This window comes from Branchiostoma belcheri, unplaced genomic scaffold (assembly GCF_001625305.1).
Source record: "Branchiostoma belcheri isolate BF01 breed outbred unplaced genomic scaffold, Haploidv18h27 scaffold3, whole genome shotgun sequence".
NCBI lineage: Eukaryota > Metazoa > Chordata > Leptocardii > Amphioxiformes > Branchiostomatidae > Branchiostoma > Branchiostoma belcheri.
In genome coordinates this window covers 7186604-7208283 of record NW_017803909.1, presented here as the reverse complement: position 1 = coordinate 7208283, position 21680 = coordinate 7186604, and the positions used below count along the sequence as shown (strand labels likewise).

The window sequence follows — 21680 nt, the reverse complement described above, 5'->3', positions numbered from 1 at the left end:
ACCACATCTCCATCGAAGAGAGGGAAGATACACCTTGAGTGCTGGCATGTTTGTACAGTATGTTACAAGTATGTGTAATGTCAACAGTGTACACTGGACCCCACTTCCGCACCCCGTGTACAAATGTACCTGGGAAAATACCATTAAACCTCCAAAGCAAACTCATTAAATCTCCGCGGAATTTTTTCTTCCTGCATTACTGATCTACAAGTGTGAGAAATCTATCTTTAGGAGTATCACAGATATGGAACAGTGCTTCTGCAGTACCTTCAATAGGCAAAAGCTCTTCGCTATTGTTCTAAGAATGACAGCAATGCTATTGGGAAGGTCTACCGAGTTAGCGAAGTATGCCGCACATTTGAAGCAATACAAACAAGTAACTAACACCTGTAACGAAATACCCGTTTTTTCTTCTAAATCTGCACATGCAATAACCTTTGCTAATATCCTTGTTGGTATCGTAGGACAAAAACAAGTCCTTTGTTTGAAACTAGTATTTAGAAAACATTTCGTATCTATAGATTGTTCTTTCACATCTGTCTACAGTGGGTGGTTCAAATCCTGTTTTGACTGTGAAACTGGCAGTCATGTTCTCAAAACAAAAGAATGCACACTGTAGATTAAAGCTTAACGCTTCTGTATAAAACACCTCAGCGCAAAAGGTGTTTTTCGGCATTTCCAGACAGATGCTATCATCCAGTCTTTCTGGTTTATTGATTATTGGTGCATTCAGATGAAGGTTAGTGACATCATGTCTACCAACTGACTCACAGGTTGCTGTAGTTCACATATCGTCTAGCCGTGTTCAGCTAAACATGCAGTTTGTGATTCTCATTAAAAAACATGTAGAGCTACATACGCACAGTGTTTGAAATACTTTGTCTAGCTAGCTGCTTTATTATTTTGTCTATGTCAGACACATGCCCGTAGCCAGGATTTTGAATGGGGGGGTTCTTCCCACTGCTAGAGGGGACCTGAGTGCCCTAGGCGCGAGGTTCCTAGGGGGGTCCAGGCGCATGCTCCCCCGGAAAATTTTGAAAAATGAGCCTTCTAAAATGGCATTTCGTGCATTTTTGAGAGGATTTCCAAGAAAAAAATCAGAGATAAATTTTTATTCAATGACAAAGGGAGCAGTTTTTCCACGATTCCAGTCCATCTTTTCAAGAAAAATCTTGGACCTTTACATAAAAAGGGGACCAAAAAGTGGACCTTTTCATAAAAAGTGGACCAAAAAGTGGACCTTTGAGCCTTGTGGGGGGGTTCTTCCGAACCCCCCGAACCCACCCTGAGAGTCCCTTTGCAACACTAACTGATGTAATGTCTAACGTTGCTGGGTACAAAAGGACGTAAACAAAGAGAGCTAGAAATGCTGATATCCAAAGGATTAAGTGGCACTGGAAAGAGATAAATGAAAGAAGAGCGTCCAGTGTACTGACTGAACTTGGCAGACCACACCTGGCGGGAAAAGAAAGCTTCCAAAACATGCTCTTGTGCATGACCACTAAACAAGCTCTTTTCTCATCAAAAACAAGCAACGGTGTTCAGCCACTATTTTAAGAACGATCTCTTAAGCTCTCACTTTCGCACCTCTTTGTCTGCAAGTTTTCACCAAACAGTTTACTTCCAAGACCATTACAACTGGTGGAATGTTGTGACGTTCAGGACTGGTGAAACTGTATGGGATTTTGTGGCCAGCCCTTTTTTCTGTGAGACTGTTGAGTGTATGGCAAGCAGATCATTTTGAAACCCTATTCTAGGTTTGTTTCTCAGTAAAGACCTGGCTTACGTCAAAGGATGTTTTTGGTGAAAGAGCAGGATCCGTTTTTAGAACACACCTGTGCATCTTCCAAAACACCTTGTATTAACAAAGGAATGTCTCATTTTCTTCTTTTTTTTTCTCCATAGTGGAAGTCACACTCTACAACACTGAAGCATCAATGTGACTCCAATCTTTCTTTCTTTATTTCCAAATCATGAGGCTATGGTTATCTCCTTGTTTCTGCAATCCTTGTTTGAAGCAAAACGACAGGAAATATGGCTGAATGGAAAAAAAATGTGTACAAAACTGTATATTTTTCTTTGAAGAAAACCTGCCCTTGTAGCTATGCAATCATTTTTGTTCTGTCCCTGCACAGTGACATTACCACTAAGCTGAGGGACCAAATTCCAACAGTAGCCTGGTCTCTGTACCACCAACTGTGTTTTCCTTAGCTCCACCGGGACCAGTGATTGACAGAACAGATGGGGAGGGGTGAAGTTGGCACAACTTCAATGTCAACACTTCAACAGTAGGGACAAACATGGATACAGGAAGGCAGATAGGGCAAACTCCAAGTAATCACATGACTTGCAAGTTTCCTGACTTCTTATGTGTTATGTGACAACACAACATCAGTGTATCATCATTATCTTCAAGTTCAAGAAATGTTGCTTGCTGATGAACTTTTAAGTTATTCACCTCTATATCTTTTCTTTGATGCGCAAATGAAAAATAGAATAGTCTTTTTTTATAAGCCAAGTCCTGCTCAATTTGAGTGATGTTCGATTATCTACCCAGCATCAACTTCTGTGCACATAAGTACAGCTTGCAGAGATTGTGGTAGTTAACCAAATGGCCGCAAGTCACGCGAACAGAAGTGCATAATGAAAAGTGAGGACAGAAATCTTCAGTAAGACGTCCCCGCCTCCAACACAAGTTAAAAAGACTGTGCCATTGTGGAAAGCTAGTCTCTTGTCTTGGCTCCCGACCAAAGGAACAGATGGCAAACCACAGATCAAATGCATGCCTGGTACCCACAGCTCCCACTGAACAAAGGGTCGCCAGTTTTTCCACTTTACTCAAAACCATTACCATTGACATAAACACAGTCATGTCTGTCCCTTCTTATGTGTAATCTACTGTACCATATAAGATATAAAACCAGGGATTCTAAAATCTAAACCATTCTTTCTTTGGCTTTCATCTACCACTTCGTGATATTGCTTCCAAACTTGTCAAAGTGGAAATCAAATTGAGGTGCCCAAAATCATGAAAAACTATTCATAAAGTTATTGAGGCCATTTGCAAGCCAACCTATTTAGCCCCAAACCTTCCTACGTGTTCAAAGGTTCAAATCAATAAGGTTCCACCACCGCTGTCATTTATTAGAGGAAATATTTTATGACTAATCAAGGGAGGATTGTTGTTCAACTGCAAACGACTGTGCCCCTAAAGATTTTATCATCACGACTCCCAAATATAAAGCAATCTTACATGAATACATGGATCACGCGAGATCAAACTCTTGATGTCAAAATCAATACCGTGGGTAGTAAGCTATGTAGGAGGGGATTACTGGCAGGACATTTATTCATTAGTTCAGTCTATGCCCGCTGGCACACCAGAGAGATTTCAGGCAATTGTGCCGTAGGTTTAACAGATGGTGTGGGGGTATGTTGGTTTCCTGTGTTCCCAGAACGGGTGTTTGATCAATGCCATTTTAAAACCCAGCATGTTAATTGGTGCTAAGGCCACACCAATTTCTTGGTTAACGGATTCGCCCGCTTCATTTTTTTCTGATTTGCAAATAAAAATAAAAATTCAGAATCAACTGCAAAATGCTCATATTTTGCCCTTGTTACAGTTATTCCATTTTTCAATGCAATGGTATCATTAAAAGTTCAAAATTCATTGTTTAAATTTTGAACCACCCTGGTGTGTTGACTTCATGGCTCCTATTGTACCATTTTGGGTCATAATAAGATGCCTAGGCCTGTTTTTATTTTATTTTTTTTCGCCCGCCCACTCCAATATTTTTCCAGAAAAGTCTGTTAACCAAGAAATTAAATTGATGTGGCCTAAAGGTTCCTGTGCAGAATGGGATGGGTGGACTTGTGTGAAAGATAAATGTATTGTTTTTTGCTGGCTTACATCCAATCTTTTTTTTCAGTTGCCGTTTTCTGATTGACTTCCTTAAACATTGCGTAAAATCTTAAGCTCATTTTGTTGCCTGTTTCCGCTACATTAAATTAATATGTACAACAAAACAATTTTATTTTGAATTTATTGAACTTTCTTTTGGTATACTGAAACAACGTCTTTGTTTTGTTACTTTTCCATTTATGAACATGTTAGAGGAAGATTGAAAAAGTTTTTGGCAAACTGCAGGATATCGCTACTGAACTCTTTCAACTTTTTTCAGTTTTAATGACTTGCATAGTAATGTGCCAAAGGTGTTCCCCACCACTGGTTATGTAGGTTTCATCTCCCATGATCTACAGAGTGGAACAAAACCACATCAAGCCACCAGAAGAAATTAATCATCTGTAAAGAAAAACAAGAAGCCATAGGTGACAATCCTCCGTGAAGTTTTATATATTTCAACAAAATCCCAAGCGTCAACGCCAGACCTACTGTGCAGACATTATAATTAGGCAACGGTTAATACAATGAGGGCGCGTCACAAGCATAAAACATACAAAGAGCTAAATCCATTACTGCTCCCAGGGCGTGTAAAGATACTGTGCTTCAAGTTCGAAGTTCATTTTAATTACACACACACAATCATTGCATTCACATAAAGATCGGACTATCATGGTCGTGTCTAGTAACAAAGACAGCCCCACCGTCTTATGCTTAGGTCACATTTGAAACGGCGCCCGTTCGGCATGTTCTCGGTGTAGACGCCGGCCGGCGTCATGACGCCGAGCGTGCGCCGACTGTCAGGGTCACAATTAAATGTTCCTTTACGGCTTCCTGTCGGGGCCTGGTTGTGCTCCGGCCGGCGCCTGCTAATTAATATTCATAAACTTTTGGTCCCCTTGGCGGCCGGTTTCTATCAGGGACCCGTCCGGTGTCCGATCAGTCTCCCGTCGTGACCCGTGCGGCTTGCGGTAGGGTTCCGACCGGCTCTTACAGTGCGGCCGGGTAGCTGTCAGGTCCCTGGCGGGGTCCAGGGAGGATCCTGGCGCGTCCCTGGCGGGATCCCGTCGTGTTTGTAAGCCGGTATATATATATAAGCGCTACGCTGCCTGCCATCATTGCGACTTTAAATAGATGTTTCACGACCCCCTACAACGTGTAGGCCCATCCATCGAGAAAAGTCCGGAGCAAGTGCTTTTTTGATGAATGCCCTCTACTTCTTGACACATTTCAATGTATCCATAATGTTATATAATAACAGCAAATTTAGATATTACAGTCCAGTTTGTATGTAACACTTCTGTTTAATTCTATCCAGAGCCAGACAGCCCTTGCCAGCAGGCCTAAAACTCGCCATTACCCTACGTTTCCTGGCGACCGGGAACAGCTACCGATCCTTGGAGTTTCCCATAAGGGTAGCCCACATGCAACACAATATCACTGTTCTGAAGTACATGTATGCCGGGCTATCGTCTCGGCTGTTTTCCACTGCCCATCGGCATTCTGACACACAAGTATACGGCGTAACACACACAAGTACACGGTGTAACACACGCGTGTTGAACTGTGCGACGTAGTCTCAACAAGGAGTTTACATATGTCCCATATAACCCCATTTTCCTTTAATACCACCTTATGCACTTATCAGCACATGTGACGTCATAATCTTAGGCAGGTGCCTGTTCGGCCGCCCGACGGGTTCCGGGCAGTGAGGTTACGGCGTTAACTCTGAGTAGTAAACTCTGAGTTAAAATTGATTCGGCGACCGCGCGGGGCCAAAAATAGGCCGGCAGCCGTCGGGAAGCCCGCCGGTCTCCGTCCAGGTCCCGTTCGGTAGTGCCAAAAAACACGCCGAACACGCGCCGAGCGGGCCCCTTTCTTGAATTGTGACCTAAGCATTACCGTGCCTGTACCTAATTAAGCGCGCCTGGAACAGGCCAAATTCCAGCAACAGTTGCGGGACTCTTGCGGTAAGCACCGCGAGTGTTACTACCGCCGGCCAGATAACCAGGATATCTGCTTACAGTACCTCTGCTACCAGACAACTGCCTAAACCTACGGCCTATTCCACAGGATTGTAAAAGTAGGGATGTTTCTAAAATATGCATTTACTTCAATATCAAAACAGCTACGGTAAAAAAAAGGGACGTGCATCATCCCGGACATAATGGCCACACCACATGCGAAATTACACAGAAATGCGACGTACGGACGAATGCGTTTTGGCTGCGAACATCTTCCAAAAAACTTGGCATCTCTTAACCATGGGCAAAAACATCTGGAACCACTTATAAAAACCACCCCGTATCTGCATGAACTTTTACCCCCCCCACTGCTATTCCAAACAACGCGTTTTTCTGGACCATTCCAATTCGCCTCGTAATTGTAGGGGTGCGTCTGCGATATTACATTGACCGCGAAAGCAGCAACGGCAAAAATACACATTCGTGCATCAACACGGGCATGCCCGCAGACGGCGTATAAAATTGCGTGCCGATTACACAAAGAGAACCCAGTGTTTTGACTGCGAACATGAAAAATCAGCCGATTACAACACTCCGTCCGGAGGTCCTGACCTCCTTCACGGAGTAATTAATACAAATTCCCTTTTCCTGAATAAACAAGTAGCCAGGTGTTTAGTGTACTGCTCTCCCACATGAAAATCTAAACTGAACTGTATGTACATGTATTGAAACTTTGAGAACAATCTCTTAACTTTAAAGTACATATCAACATTTATCTTTTGTCATCTGTAAACAAGGGCCTTATCCTAACCTTTAACCTTCTGACTCAATACATCATGAAACAAAAGGACTAAGGCCACAGCATGTACTTTTTATGACATCAGCGTGCACATTAATTTTCGCCTGAATTTGAAAAAAAATTTTGTTGCCTTCTGACAGTGGTCAACATGCTGAAAATGGGCAAAGATGTCTGCTGCCATGCCATGCCTCTGATTTAATGTTTTGTTTCTTACTTTGATGCAGTGATATGTGATGCTGGCTGTGTATATGTGATGTTCCCGCTGCATCAAAACCATTTGTACAATAAGTCAAAATTTGAAAATGTAGGAATCTTGTTCTTTTTGGCCTGCCTTGTTTTTTTTTCGCCTGCTCGCATTAGTAGATTAGTTTTGGAGTCTGCGGAGGATGTCATCCATAAAATTTACTTGCTGTCGCCTTATCTCAAAACACTCAAAGTCAGAGCTCTTCTATCTCTTATCTTTCCTTCTGTGTTATCCCCTTTTGCAGGAGGGAATACAAACTGATCAGATTGTTTTTGACCTTGGCCTTACGGAGGGAAAATCCGGTATGCATAGTTCAGCCAGCAGTGCCTCAGCTTCTACTTCTAGATCAAGGGGATCAAAAGGTTGAGGGTTCGAATCCCGGCCTCAAGACACCCATCATACTAGTATGCTACTGTGGAGGGATGGCAGCCATCATCCTTAGTTCCTTGCACTTGTATGAAAAGTTTGCACAGTGTACTGAAATGGTACACAATGTGTAACTAGTGTCGGATCAGATTTTTTAAAAGCCAAACCAGATTTCCGTTTATACTTCAATCTCTGTACAACTGCAGTGTCATAACCACCACAGATGTTATCTGTAGTTTAATTCAGCCAAGAGCCACATGATTTACCACACCACCTGATGGAGACAGACATTGCCCAGTCTGCTGGGACATGAAGTATTCATTGCGAAGCCAAACAGCCTTCCCCAATTCCAGGATCCTTCCTCAAAATTGCCAAGTCCGTTGGGAGCTGTACACGTATTTACGGACCATACTAGTTTACCCATAACGCTGGTAGTCCTAATCTTCGAGAACAAATACTGGAACATTAGGAGCGGATTGTTGCCACACCTATGTGTTTTACAGACACTCTGTAGTGCAATAAACTAGACACAGGGCTCGTCAAGAATGAGTAATTTTGGCGCAACAAATTTGGGCATCCTGCTGGTCGAAATGCTCCCATGGGGTTAATATACCCCGAGCTATCAAGTTACCAGATTAAAAAGGAATAGAAAGTCTTTCCTGTAATTGATCTCAAGGGTTGAGTGATGCCTCTAATAGAATACCCTGTTGGTGACTGCAACTGTTATATACATGCATATAGATAGCAACATGAATGGATAAACTTCAAACTCTGAGGCCTTGAACAAGAAGGGAAGTGAGATGATCTGGTGTAAAAGTGAGGAAGCACGTTAGATAATCGGTTTCCTCTCCATTCTATTTCTAGCCCGGTTGTTGCTATCTGTGCATGACAATAGTTTGGAGGGCCTTTGTTGTATCTCCATATGCATCCCAACAATTGAAAGAAAGGCACGAAAACTCTCTTTCTTGTCCACTGCTAGCTATTTTTCAACTTCTTCCACAGCTCACAGAAGTAGATGGAGGATAATGCCTATGTGTATTATGAAAAGGAATCAATTCTACATGCAGTCACATACACTGATACAAAACTTCGAAACGCCACAATACAGTCACAAAAGTCTTCACTTCTTTCCTTGTAAAATTAATTACAAAGCTTATAAATTTTCCAGGGGGCACGGGGTCAGGAGAAATGAGAGATCAGGGCAGGGGATGAATATGGAAAAAAGTCACAACCATTAAGTGATTAACATGGTCACTATCTCATTGTGACACTGCACAAATTACACTGGTAATAGATGTCTGAAGATGACAAATATGGATGAATTATGCCTTTAATCACAAAACTCATTTGGATCGAGAAGTGTTCATGTTTTGGAAAATCTAATATATTCTTCACAAACACATACACCACCTTTGTAGTAAAAAATGTATTTGATTAAAAGAGCACCTTATAAATCCAGATAGTACTTTTTTCTTGTTTCATAACCTGTAGTGTTGGGCTATAGGAATAGGGATGTGTGTGTAAATCCGTGGTCAGTATGGGTATGAGAAATATTCCCATTTTCAGGGCTCGAAATACTGCGTGCATGTACACCTCAGTGCACCCAAATTTGGAGCTGTGCACCCAAAAGTTTTGTAGGTATTATAACAGGATTTTCTCCACATCTAAGTATCAGAAAAATAATAAAATCTTTGTACTTGTACATTTTTTGTTGAAGTTAGCTCCTATTTCAGATTCAACCTTAGAAGAGGAGCAGTAAGATCTATAATTACTATACATACACACACATGTATAGGTTTTGTTTTATATGGTGCACCCCCCAAAAAATTGTGCACCTAATTTTTTAGGTTGGGTGCACCAATGCACCTATTCAAAAAATTTCGAGCCCTGCATTTTTGACCGGCCCAAATGGTGGTGAATAGAGGAGAGACAGTGGGGACCTGTGGAAGACTGGAGGACAGACAGTCTGGCACCACAGAGTCAGGGGGGACGGACAGCTCCTGCTGAGGGGGTGACCAGAGATGGGTGGGGCCTAACCTCAGGGACTCTGTGTGGTGAGGTCACTCAGACTACTGTAATTTCAGAGTTTTTCACTGTACTTTTATGTTCACTGGTTTCAAGTTCTGTTCCGTGAACTTGTCATTACAGTTAACAAATAATTCCTGGACTTTCTTTTTCCTGCACTTGTCACCACTGTGAATATATAGTTCTGTGAACACCTCCATTTTTCTCAGACCGTAAAATTTTGCTACCGTGAACATGAAGTGAATTACAGTATGATGGATGTTGGAAAATAAACTTTGAAAAGGTAGTGTATGCAGCTTTAGAGTCAGTTGGAAACTAAAGCTGCGTTTCAAAATCTCCTGGATGAAATGAACTTGTTTCAGCTAAGGTCATGACCTTTGATGGGTGTGGTTCTTGTATACTTGTGATGTCTCCTGTGCACTCTGAATTTCTGATTATTAGACTGATGTTGATTGATTGATTGATAATTAGATTAATTGATTGTAGAGTTGCCAAGATGTCATTAGAAAAGGGTGAAAAGAAAACTCCTGAAGAATAGTTATACTGTACTTTATTTGTCATTTTACAAGGCTTTTGAATTAGTCTTCAGACTCTTTTTAGGATGGGCCAAAAGAGCACAAAAGCTTGGTTAGATGTCATCAGCAAACTGAACCTTCTTTAGCAGGGAAAACCTCTCCACACAAACAACCTATTTTCCCCTCATTTTACCACTGAATCCACCCTGAAAGAGTCTAGTGGAGAGTACTGCAAAGTCTTCAAATCACGTAAAGCAAGGATGTTCTAATTTTAGACCCTTGCTGTAGAGACAGTATTGTAACAGTGTTTCAGATTTAGGTCACACTCCTATTGAATATAATATCCCTTCTAACTTACACTAGTAACCATGACTGCAGTCTGCATTGTTAGCGACCCAGACCCACTGGGTTCTTTCACCCTGGTATATCCGCATGACCAGGGTGTATACAGTTGACTACCTTTCCTGGCTTCAAATAAATCCCTTGTTTAGACAGCACAATGAGTGACATAGCTTGCTATATTGGTCTCAGAATGATAACAAAGACTGTAGGGAAAATACATCTTTTCAATCATGCTTATTTTGGTACAGACCCTGTCAAATACTCATCCACAATCTAGAGCTTTCTTCATACTGAATAATGTATAAGTGCCCTGTGGGTGCCAGACTATTGATTCGCAAGGGCTCATCTGATTTTTTTTGTGTGGTGCATTTGACACGTGGTCGAGTGACAGATTTTTCCTGTTTTACCAAAGATATCTATAATAATTGCTGCGTTATAAGAAAGTCAGAAATATGATGCAGCATGCAGCATTTTTTTAGGGGCTCCTAATTTATTAGCCTGATATCCAGTCATGTTCAGCTTCAGTCTGTTCCCAAACTTCGCCAGGTGAATGGTAGAGACTGTTGGTAAGGCCACAGCAAGTAATTTTTATGGATGACATCAGAGCGCGCATCAATTTTCGCCTGATTTTGGAAAAAAAAAATTTGTTGCCCTCTGACAGTAGTGAACATGCCGAAAATGGGCAAAGATGTCTGTAGCCATGCCAGAAGGTGGATAAGCAAAGGCTCTGATTAAATGTTTTGTTTCTTACTTATATGCAGTGATATGTGATGTTGGCTGTGTATATGTGATGTTCCCACTGAAGCAAAACCATTTGTACAATGATTGAGTAAAAATTTAAAAATGTAGGAACCTTGCTTTTTTCCCGCCCGCTCGCATTAGATTTGGAATCTATGGAGGCTGTCATCCATAAAATTTACTTGCTGTGGCCTAAGTAGCTACGTAGAGGGATTCTGCAAACCTGGCTACCAGACTACTGATTTGGACCAGCCTGTGAGAAATGTGACCCCTGGTCCATTTGACTGCCCCTTCCTGCCACCTCCTGCATATGTCACTGTCAATGTCCTGTCACATGGTCCCACAGCACACAGCCAGGGCAACCCTGTTCACAACCGGCTAACCTTGGCCTCCCACCCAACACCACCATATTTCACCAGCAAAACAAACAGAACTGAAGTTCAGGGGGAACTGACCTGGAAACTAAAAGGGCCTGCACTGCTCCATATCTGGTATGGAGAATGTAGAAAGATTTACAGTTGTCTGGTGACTGACAACGTGACATGAGGTGTGTCAGGGTCTCTGGTAGGAGGTTATGGTACTTCAAATGTGACAGATTTCAATAGACTTGTTGCTACAGATAGATTTGATTATATATCTAAATGCAACAGCCCACACAATGCAAAAATAGGTAAATACATAAAAGACTGTTTTGTTATTAGAATTAGAATACTGATTTGCTGTCACATGTACCCATAGATAACTCTGCCTGATTGTAAAGCCTAAGCTAACTTTTGATTATTTCTTTTCTATATATAAGTTGTTAAGTTTTATTCTATACCTATCTATTTTACTATGCTACTTATTGTTACCTATTTGCCATACAATGTACCCTGTACAATTGTCGTGCAATAAAGTTCTTCTATATCCTGGCAGTACCCCCCCCCCCAGCCTCTTCTGATATTTGCTAGAACCAATTCACCTTTGGCAGAGGCGTGGGTTACACCTTTGGCAGTGCCGTGTTTATTGCAGCAATCGGAACTTCAGGTAAATTGTACGCACTCAAAGAAGTCTTTCAACCGGCACAACAACACTGTGTGCGCTCAAATAATTCCAGGAAAACATATGGGCATTTCCTTAATTCCCAAGTACTACATGTATATGATGAAAGCCGTTCTCAAAAATTTTCTGTCAGAAGCTTTCCCAAAATACATCCCTTCATAAATTTACCTTCCAGGTAAGATTTCCCCATCCTGTACATATATTACCTATCAACAAACGAAAAAAAATTGCAGTGTTGCTGAAGAATGATTTCAGAAAGACCCTCCCCATAATCTACAAATTGATGATGGGTGTTTTCAGTGCAAAGCCAGTATTGGAAAGTCCATTAGGTCTTGCATGGAGCTTCTCCTATTGACTTGTACCTCAACTTTACGCGATGAGAGCCTTTCTAACCCAATTACCTCCGACATTCAGGACACCCAATGGTAAGGAAATAACTAATTTGCCTCCAGTTTCTCTCTTCCTGTCAATTATTCTGTAACTCTTGCTAACTCAACTGTTACAGGAATCAAGTCTAAATGAGACATCAAGTTTATGGTTGAGGGTACATGGATTCAGTAATTGTGCAGTACTTTGTATTGGTTATCAAGTAAGTGCCAATCCAGATAGCTTATGATATTTAGACTAAATGGTTCATAAAAATTTCATGTAAATCACCATTTTACACGTTAGACTTCTTCCTTTTGACTATTGCTATTCCTCCATCTTTCGATTGATGTAACTGCTCGATCTTCCTCTTCCATCTATTTCAGCTTGATCATTTTGTCCCATAAAACAACTGTTAGTCCCGCATTAGGGGGTAAGATATACAACAGGCTTTAGAAGTGTTCTCTATTGAGCACATGTATTTCTGTATTAGAGGGTACCTGGAAGGTGAGTAAAAAATCAATGGCCATCATCACCGCTAATTCCTGATCAGTCAACATCCGCCCGACTCAATTCACTTTTCAATTTGCTGCAACCTACACCTATCCATCTCTGTCTACAGTCCCTTCTTCTAATGCTTACCTACAACATATTCCACAGCATGGCATATACCATTCCACCACCCCTTTGAGAATTGATACCTGGCAGTATAATTTACATTTCCTTACATTTTGCATTTCTGGTTTACAGTTGGCCATATGAAAGTCACTGTACTTTTTGTTGCATCAATACAGCTTCTCGTATAACTGTCCTTTTCAATTTCAGTTTATCTATTGTCAATTTTGAACCATCACCATGCTACATTGCTCTGTAACTAATGCAAACCTGATGCCAAAAGGCTAGCTCAGGAAGGAAATTTTATTGGAGATAAAGACTGTTGTTAGCTCTTGTTTTCATCCCATTATGTTAACCGCAGGAAAATATATTGTTTTTGCTACGTTTCCTCTTCTTCTTCTTTTTCCGTTCCAAACACTGACCTCTGACCTGGCCAATGACCTGATTTGTTGACATCTCTCACCATGGTAACTGGTGTTGGGTTACATAATGTTGCAATTTTACAGTAGGAGGGATTTACACTCCTGTATGATCATACATATGAATGTGTTTGAGTAAGAATTAAAAGAGCAGACCATATGCAAAGGTTAACATTATGCATTTGCTTTGCAAATGTTGCCTTTCTCATTTCTCTTGTCTTTTCAATAAAATGTCCAAGACCAAATAGATAAATTTGCGTGGCCTTGCTGATGCCATGTTGGGAGACAAGTGTTGGCTGTGTCAGAGGGTCAGTCCCTTCCACCTGTGTCTGATCGATTGGGGCCGGTAAAAATTGATTTTCCCATTCTTCATACCAAGGCCTTTAACAGCTTCCATTAGCAGTGGCACAGACAGGCCTTTTATCTCTCCCTGTTTCCTGATCTAGTCAGTTAGTGGGGCTGGGCTCCTCATGTTTGTAGCCTCCGTAGCAGGCTTATAGAACTGGGGGTTTGGTGGTCTTCGGCTGTTTTCTGATTAGCCCAGTTCAAAAAACGGGGGTAAATCAACCAGGCCAGCTGTGTTGTCTATATGCAATCAGAAAATAGCACATAAAAGCTCCCAAAGACCCTGAAGACCCCCAAACCCTCCAGTTTTTGGCATGCTATGGAGGCTATCATGTTTGGACGTATGGCTATTTTCTCTCTGTGTCTTACTTCAACACTGTTGGTCTGGGAAAAGTCTTTCAACTTTCAGGAAAATACTTGTAAGCTTACAGTTCCAAGATTATTGTAAAAAAAGTTGGATCCTTTGTCTTCCTCTGCCTTCAAAAAAGAAGTCAAACCCAGTAGTTTTTCAGTAGTAGTTTCTTAGTAGTTATAAGTAGTTCTATGTGTACTAACTGTTTTTTATACCAAATGCTTCTTCTGTTCCTGCAATTATCCCTCAGCGTCATGAATTTGCAATAAAACATTACTGTAAATTGGGAGTTGTTTTAAAGGGGTTTTCAAACAGTTTGAAGACATGACAGAAAAAATTTCACGTTTGGAATAAAGAAGTATGTTGAGGATATACAGAGTTAAGAAAACAAAAGAAAGTGAAAATTTGTAGCGTACCTTGTTTGTATTGATGTTAGTGGCTGAGTTTCTCTGCCTCTGTAGGGAGGGTGGGACCTGGTAGTTCTGTTCTCGGACAGCGCCCGGCAGGACCTGGTAACCGGGGCTTGTCTGCTGTCCGGGGTAACCGTATCCCGGCGCTGCCGGCGGCACCTGGTACCCCGCGGAGCTCGGCGGAACCTGGTACGTGGAGGCGAACCCGCCGTGGGACGTCGGCACGTTGTATACTGCATGTGGGGAGGGGGTGGAGTAGGGGGAGAAGGGGGAGGGGGTGGAGTAGCTACCCCCTGAGCTGGGCACCTTGTACAGAGGTTGGTGTGAGGGAGGGGACTGGTACTGGTGAGAGGGAGGCACTTGGTACCCGGCTGCCTTTGCCGGTGTCTGGTACAGCGGCTGTTGCGGCTGTTGTTGTGGGGTCGGAGAGAACGGCTTGTCGTACATCCCCGCCAGGAGCTTCATGCGGTTGCCGGGGGCGATGCCCTGGCGCCCGTGCAGCGAGCAGAGCCACCATCCCTCCAGGCCCTGCGTGTTCTGTTCCAGCACCGTCACAATGTCGCCTTTACGGAACCCCAGCTCGTCTGGAGTCTCCGGGATGTTGTCATACAGCGCCTTGGCAAGGACGTTCTGCACATGGAATAAAAATAAGACGTTAATTTCCCCAAATATCAACATCATCTAAAACATACAAGGGGGCCTGCATGCCCTTTTCCGTCAGGCCTTTTTAGTCTTCGTAATCCATAGGCCTCCCACAAATTCAACATCATTCGTAATAGTACATTAGCCACAAAACGTAAAGTCGTAATCAGCTCTGAGTCTTTGACGTAATTCGTAATCGGCGGCCCTCATACAAATAGTTCTACGGAGGGAACAGAAATTAGACGATAGTTTCCTCAAATATCGACATCATCTTAAACCATTCAAATATAGCCAAAAGAAAGAACTTGCCACCATTGCAAAGGTATATTGGCATGCTACATTCTTCAAAGAAAATTATAACATACAAGATCACAATTACACTTACAGCACTTCCCTCTACATATACATTCTGCATGACAAACATTGTCTATTGTTTAATTGAACTCTCCATACTGTATCTTCACATGAGCACAAGCATGTTGGGATGTTCTGATTGAGAGACCCCCATACCAAGTGCACAGTGCCACCACACCAACAACAACAACCAAGTGCACAGCGCCCAAACCACATCCTCTGAATTCCTAGATATCTTTATCAACTCCACATGTAAAGCCTAACAGTCTGGTGGGTGTGACATCCAAATTACCAGGGAAAGTGCCAAACCCAGTTTGATTACAAACTTGTGTCTAATCCATTAAGCTTCTCCAGGTGGGGTCAGACAATGTCAAGAGTTTCCAAGGTCAAACAAAGCATTCTTGAGTATTGTAAGAGACAGAAAAGTAAGATAGAAGTCATTTGAAACAAAAGGCTGTTTCTTTGCTATAAATAGTCATGGAGTTGACTCTTCGTTTTGTTACTTTCATGTGCTATATTCATGTATTCATACTATGTATTAAGTCCCATGCCAGAAGTAGTTGTTTGTTCTCTCTTGACAAACACTAGAACTGCATAGCCGATTTGGTTTGGTCAACCTTATCGCTACAGTGTAGGACCTACAGTTCATAGCCTCTGCTGGGAAGAGTTTGACTCAAAGGTGTGCAATGCCCCAGGGCCAATCAACATTTCACACATACAGGAGCCACCGCCTGGCCATACTTGTCTGCTTAGGGTGTCTACTGGTTCCAGATGATCTGACCTTTACATGGCTCAAATGGCAACCTACAGTTTGGATTCCTTGTAAGGCAATAGCTGCTTCTTCCCAGGAATGTCTGGGGTAACACTACAGTGCCGGGGAGGTCACATTTGTTTGGCTTTGCTTCGCTACCTACAAATGTTTGCAGGCTATCGTTCCATTTCTTCTAAGTTTGGATGAAATTCTCTTGGAACTTAAACTATAACATATACACTTATGTACCTGGTAACTATACACATGTTGAAGCCTAGAACTTGGCTCTCTTACAAAGTTACAACCATTATTGGACAGAACACTCACAGATAGGAACATTTCCAAGTTTCTGTAGCTCACATGCCATGGGTGTACTTAGTAACTTCCTTATTGACATAAAAAAAAAGACCACAATTTGAACAGACTGACACAAATTATACCTCAATTTATAAATACCAAATAAATCTTCTGATCAGGTAAAATGTGTGTTTTTTTCCCCATAAAAAAGAATGTCAAGCAAGATACATAAAGAGCATAACCAACATGAAAGACCAGAAGTGCTATCTATAGGAATGCAGGTTGAGCAGCAGGCCCTGCTAACTTGTCAACATGTCCTCATAAGGCACAACGTATGTAGAAGGTTGGAACAATGGACAGGATAACACAAGCGACAGGGGCTAACTGGAGCTTACTAACGTTCCACTAATTTGTTCTCAGCAATCGCATTATCCGACACTTTAGACACAGGTTGACAACAACGTGATATGGCTGGAATGTGGAGCTTTGTCCCAAAGTCAAGTTGTCAACCAACAGGGGTAACAGGTAGACTGCCATTTTGATGTTGTGCATTCGCGTGCCATGACATCACTCAAACAATTATCATTGGGTCATGTGTAACCGAGGGATACAATTTCACTTACAATAACAAGTTCAGTGGCCCCAACCCTTTAAGACTGTTATCATACCTTGTAACTACATGTATGTACAATATCTTGATGACTTTAAGTCCTGGGTTTGCTTTACGCAAGTGTACATAAGGTTCAAACCGCAGTACAATATACATGTACGTTATTTACGTGCAGTTTTAGACCAAGACTATTCAGCTAAGTGTGAAATGAACAACACACCTCACCTCTGACATTTGTAACTTACATACACATAGCACAGGTTACGATTAGCATGCTAGCATCCAGATGTTAACTTTCTATCTGTAGCACTCTGTTACCAACCACTAGTTACATATATCACATGTCTTATTAGGATCCCTAACACCTAATATTTGATGAAAAAAGAGCTTAGGGTATCTTGTTTTGGCATACAATGTGTCAAGCAGTCAGTGCTTCAAGATGGAACCTATACACAAGTACATGACCCCTGCCCCCCCCTCCCCACCCCCCCTCCCCAACTCTTCCACATTGAATGCACTAGTGAAGCTACGATATTGACAACAATGAAAAAAGACAGCCTTTTTCAGAAAGTGTGGTATCAAAAAAGCCTTCCTTCCTTGTCCACAAGGCACTCCAAGTAAATCCCTTCTCATGAAGTTTTTCTTGTTTTATTTCAAGGTCTTTGAAACAACAAGACATTTTCTGAGAAAACAATATTCTTATGACCTTTTGACAGGTGATATGATAACCCACTACATAATACTTATAGATAACCTTTCTTATGGAACAAAATGTTGACAAGTCTGAAGACACGTGTGTACATGTTTTGGGACCTAAGAGATTGCCCACCAAAATGTATGCCATCAAAAACTGCATATCTGAGTGATTTTTTCAGAGCTTGTCCAGGACTCTATATCTGATAGATGAGGTGTTGAGAGAAGTTTGTGAGAAATGCAACTTTCCCAGCAGGTTTGACAAGGGGGGAGTCACTACTTCAGTCCTGTTGGACACCATGGTTTGTTTGGGTTTCCTCCCATCTAAACATTCCTGCTGGTGGACAGACAAGCTAGAGTTTAATCTGTACCACTTGTAAGAACAGCCAAGAAGTACACATTTGACACTGTAGGACATGGAGCTTTTACACTTTCTTCTTATGACCTCCATGGCATGAGTCCATGAAAAATGGAGGTATTGTTTTGGGTATGTCTGTGTGCGTGTGTATGTGTGTGTGTGTTTCTGCATAATGCTAGTCCATTTGAAAGCTGAACCAAATCTTGACAAAGGACCAAGGTTAGGGGAAAAGAGTGGCAGTTTCACTAGTGATAATTTTGGTAATTCTCTAATCCATTAGCAATAGACCAAGAATGGGTCAAATTTCCCACGAACCTTGGTAATGCGTATGTGCTCATGCATCTACTTTACAAAAGACTGTGGGAACTAAAATATGATATACTCTGGAAAACAATTCAACTGTGCCAAAACAATAGACATTCCCAGGGTAAGTTACATACAGCACAATGCCTATATGGAACAATCTACAAATATGAAATATTCCTTGGGAGTTTTCAGTTTATGTATGTAGAGAAGCTAAACTTATGAGACAAAAAATGCTGTAGAAATTCTCTAAAATGACCTCATTGTGTCTTTTGTGAGGGGTTTTCTGAAAGCACAAAACATGTGTGTCAATGACCCCCCACCTCTGACCTAGAACAACTACAAAGACTGCTAATTTACCTGATGATATGCCTCTCTCTTCTGGCACTGAACCTTCAAACAAGGTGGCAGAAAAAACTACAAAATCCAAGCATATCATTTTCCCCTTTAGCTACCATGTCCTGTTGCAACAGCAAAACAATAAGTAAACAACCAAACAAAGAAACACAGCATCAAAACTCTGACCACGGAGCCTACGAGAAAAAGATTATAACAAATTGTGCCTGTTTTTTCCATTGCAAGACATAATTCTACTTCAAACCCCAGACTGCATGCAGGGGGTGTTGAAACTTCACCACACCTGCTAACAGTTGTCACCTTCCCAGTGAAATATGGGCAGAAACACTACATGGACCCTGGCAGGCTTGATGGACGATTGACAGATGTCAGCACTTCAAACACACTTGAGCAAGGTCGTAAGCTTTAATATAAATAGCACCTTGAACATCTAAAAAATTAAAAAATCATCTGAATCCTTTCAGGTTATTATGTGCCCACTATGTAACCATGTAGGCAATAATGTTACCAGAATAAACACATGCTTGGATATCTCATTGAAGCAAAATATTGCACACAAATACAAAAAAAAAAACTCATCAATTTGTGGCAGCAATTGAAATTTTGTACTTTGAAATTTTGCCACTTGGGGGCTTATTACTGACTGGCTAAAAAATACCATACTGCACCTTCATTTGCTAAAAATACTTCTTTTTTTCCAATGATATTATAAACAAATCCAGGGAACAGATTCTAGTCCAGGGCAGTGATATGATAACAAACTTACATAATTGGCGTAACACAAACAGCTTCGCTAAATGTTATTTTCGACCTCATTACCCACATATCTCTCCAGCAGATCTGAAGATATGGACAGAGTAAACTCTAACCAAACCTAGGTTTCCAGTTTGGCAATTAGTGGGCTAATTGGACTGTTCCAACACACCCAGGAGACCCCCCCTACATAAGGCCACAGCAAGTAATTTTTATGGATGACATCAGCGCGCATTAATTTTCGTCTGATTTTGGAAGAAAAAAAATATATTGTTGCCCTCTGACAGTGGTCAACATGCCGAAAATGGGCGAAGATGTCTGTTGCCCTGCCGGAATGTAGATGGCAGACAAATATGAAGAGAGGAGAAAATACAATGCTCTGATTTATTGTTTTGTCTTTTACCTTGACGCAGTGAAGTATTTCATTCCTTTTAATTTTATATGTGATGTTCCCACTGAATCAAAACCATTTGCACAATGATTGAAAACTTTTATTTTTCAGTGACAATATATGACAGTACACCTAGCATAATACAGGTGTCATTTCTTGTTCAACAAGGTTTATGATGTCAAAATTTGAAAATGTAGGAATCTTGTTTTTTTTTGGCCGCCTTGTTATGTTTTCGCCCTATCGCATTAGATTTGGAGTCTGTGGAGGATGCCATCCATAAAATTTACTTGCTGTGGCCTAAATAGTGGCACCTCCTCTGGGCTATCTGGTCACCTTGGAAAGTGCAGACCAGACAAGCAAACAGACTGTAGATTGAGAGGGATAACAGGGTAGGCTGGAGCATCCCTGGGTAAATAAACAAGTCATGGTTTGGTGCCAGCAGCAAGCCTGGGGAGGGGTGGGGCTGTCAGGGAGGTGTGAAAGTACTCAAACCTGTCAAATTGGGGGGCAATACTACATTCTACACTGGGTGACAATCAACCATGAAATCTTCTTAATCAACTGACTCCCTTGCAGACAACACAAATCCATGAAACGTATACCACAGAGCATAATACACTGCCCCACAAATTACAGTGCATTCAAAAACACCACACTCTTACAATGCTTCCCCAATACAGGAATTCTACTCACCCTCTCAGGCATGATAATTTCACCATTCATACAACACAGGCAGAGAAACAGCTATTCATAATCCTTTGTATGTCCCTCTCTAGTGTGTTGTGAGTTTCACACATCTGTATCTATGTTCCCTGAGACAGGCAGTGATGTAGATGTATGTAATCTCCCACTGCATGCTCAGTCAACCCTCCAGCCTTTTGATGAGATCACACTGCAAGGGACTGCTGGGATTGCCGGTTCTCACAGCAAGTCCCCGTGCTGATTTGCATATCAGAACCTACCCTGCAATTTTCATCTTCTTAGCCTAGATCTATCAATCCTACATGGCCTTTCAAAATTACTCCCACAGTTGTGCTCTGTCTCCTGCTTGTGTCCATCTAGTATATGTTTCTGTACAAGTTTTCTAAATACACTGGCTGAAAGACATTTATTCTGTTGCACTGCGAAAGCCACAAGTTACTAGTCTAATACTTCGGTATGGTACTATAATCTGTACCTTATCTTGTATAGCCAGTACAACTGCAATTCAGCATACCATTCTTTATAGCTTTGCAGACTTTGATGGCTATATCATATTGAACAAGTCAGAACAACTGTCACACTACGACCGTGTGGTATACAGCACAGGCCACGAAATACGCATCAGTTTTCGCGGGACGTTCTGCGAAATACCGCGGTACGTCCTGCGGTATATCGCGAAACGCCGTGCGGAATATTGCGGAAGGCCGTGCGGAATATTGCGGAAGGCCGTGCGAAATATTGCGGAAGGCCGTGCGTAAGATTGCGGAAGGCCGTGCGTAAGATTGCGGGACGTCCCGCAGAATTTCGCAGAACTGTCCACTGGTAATGGAAACGCCGCTGCGAAACTTCTTCTGCGTAAGAAATCTTTCGCAAGATTTCGGTCGTTAATGAGCAGCCTTTGTATTCTGAGATTTACATGACACTTATTCCACCTCATTTTCACGTATTTGTTGATAATTTGTGGACAATACCGGGGATTATCAGCGCGGCGGGTCCAAGCTGCCACGGCTGTGCTTGGGCGATTGAT

The 21680-nt window shown here is 41.8% G+C and overlaps 1 protein-coding gene across 2 annotated transcripts in view; it reads right to left on the bottom strand.

Annotated features, from left to right (window-relative positions):
• Positions 1-21680, bottom strand: part of LOC109473772 (breast cancer anti-estrogen resistance protein 1-like) — a 44594-nt gene that overhangs the window by 4885 nt on the left and 18029 nt on the right. For both annotated transcript variants that reach the window (XM_019773810.1, XM_019773809.1), the window contains exon 2: positions 14449-15072. In XM_019773810.1, coding sequence (XP_019629369.1) covers positions 14449-15072 — 624 coding nt within the window. The remainder of the gene's footprint in view (positions 1-14448; positions 15073-21680) is intronic.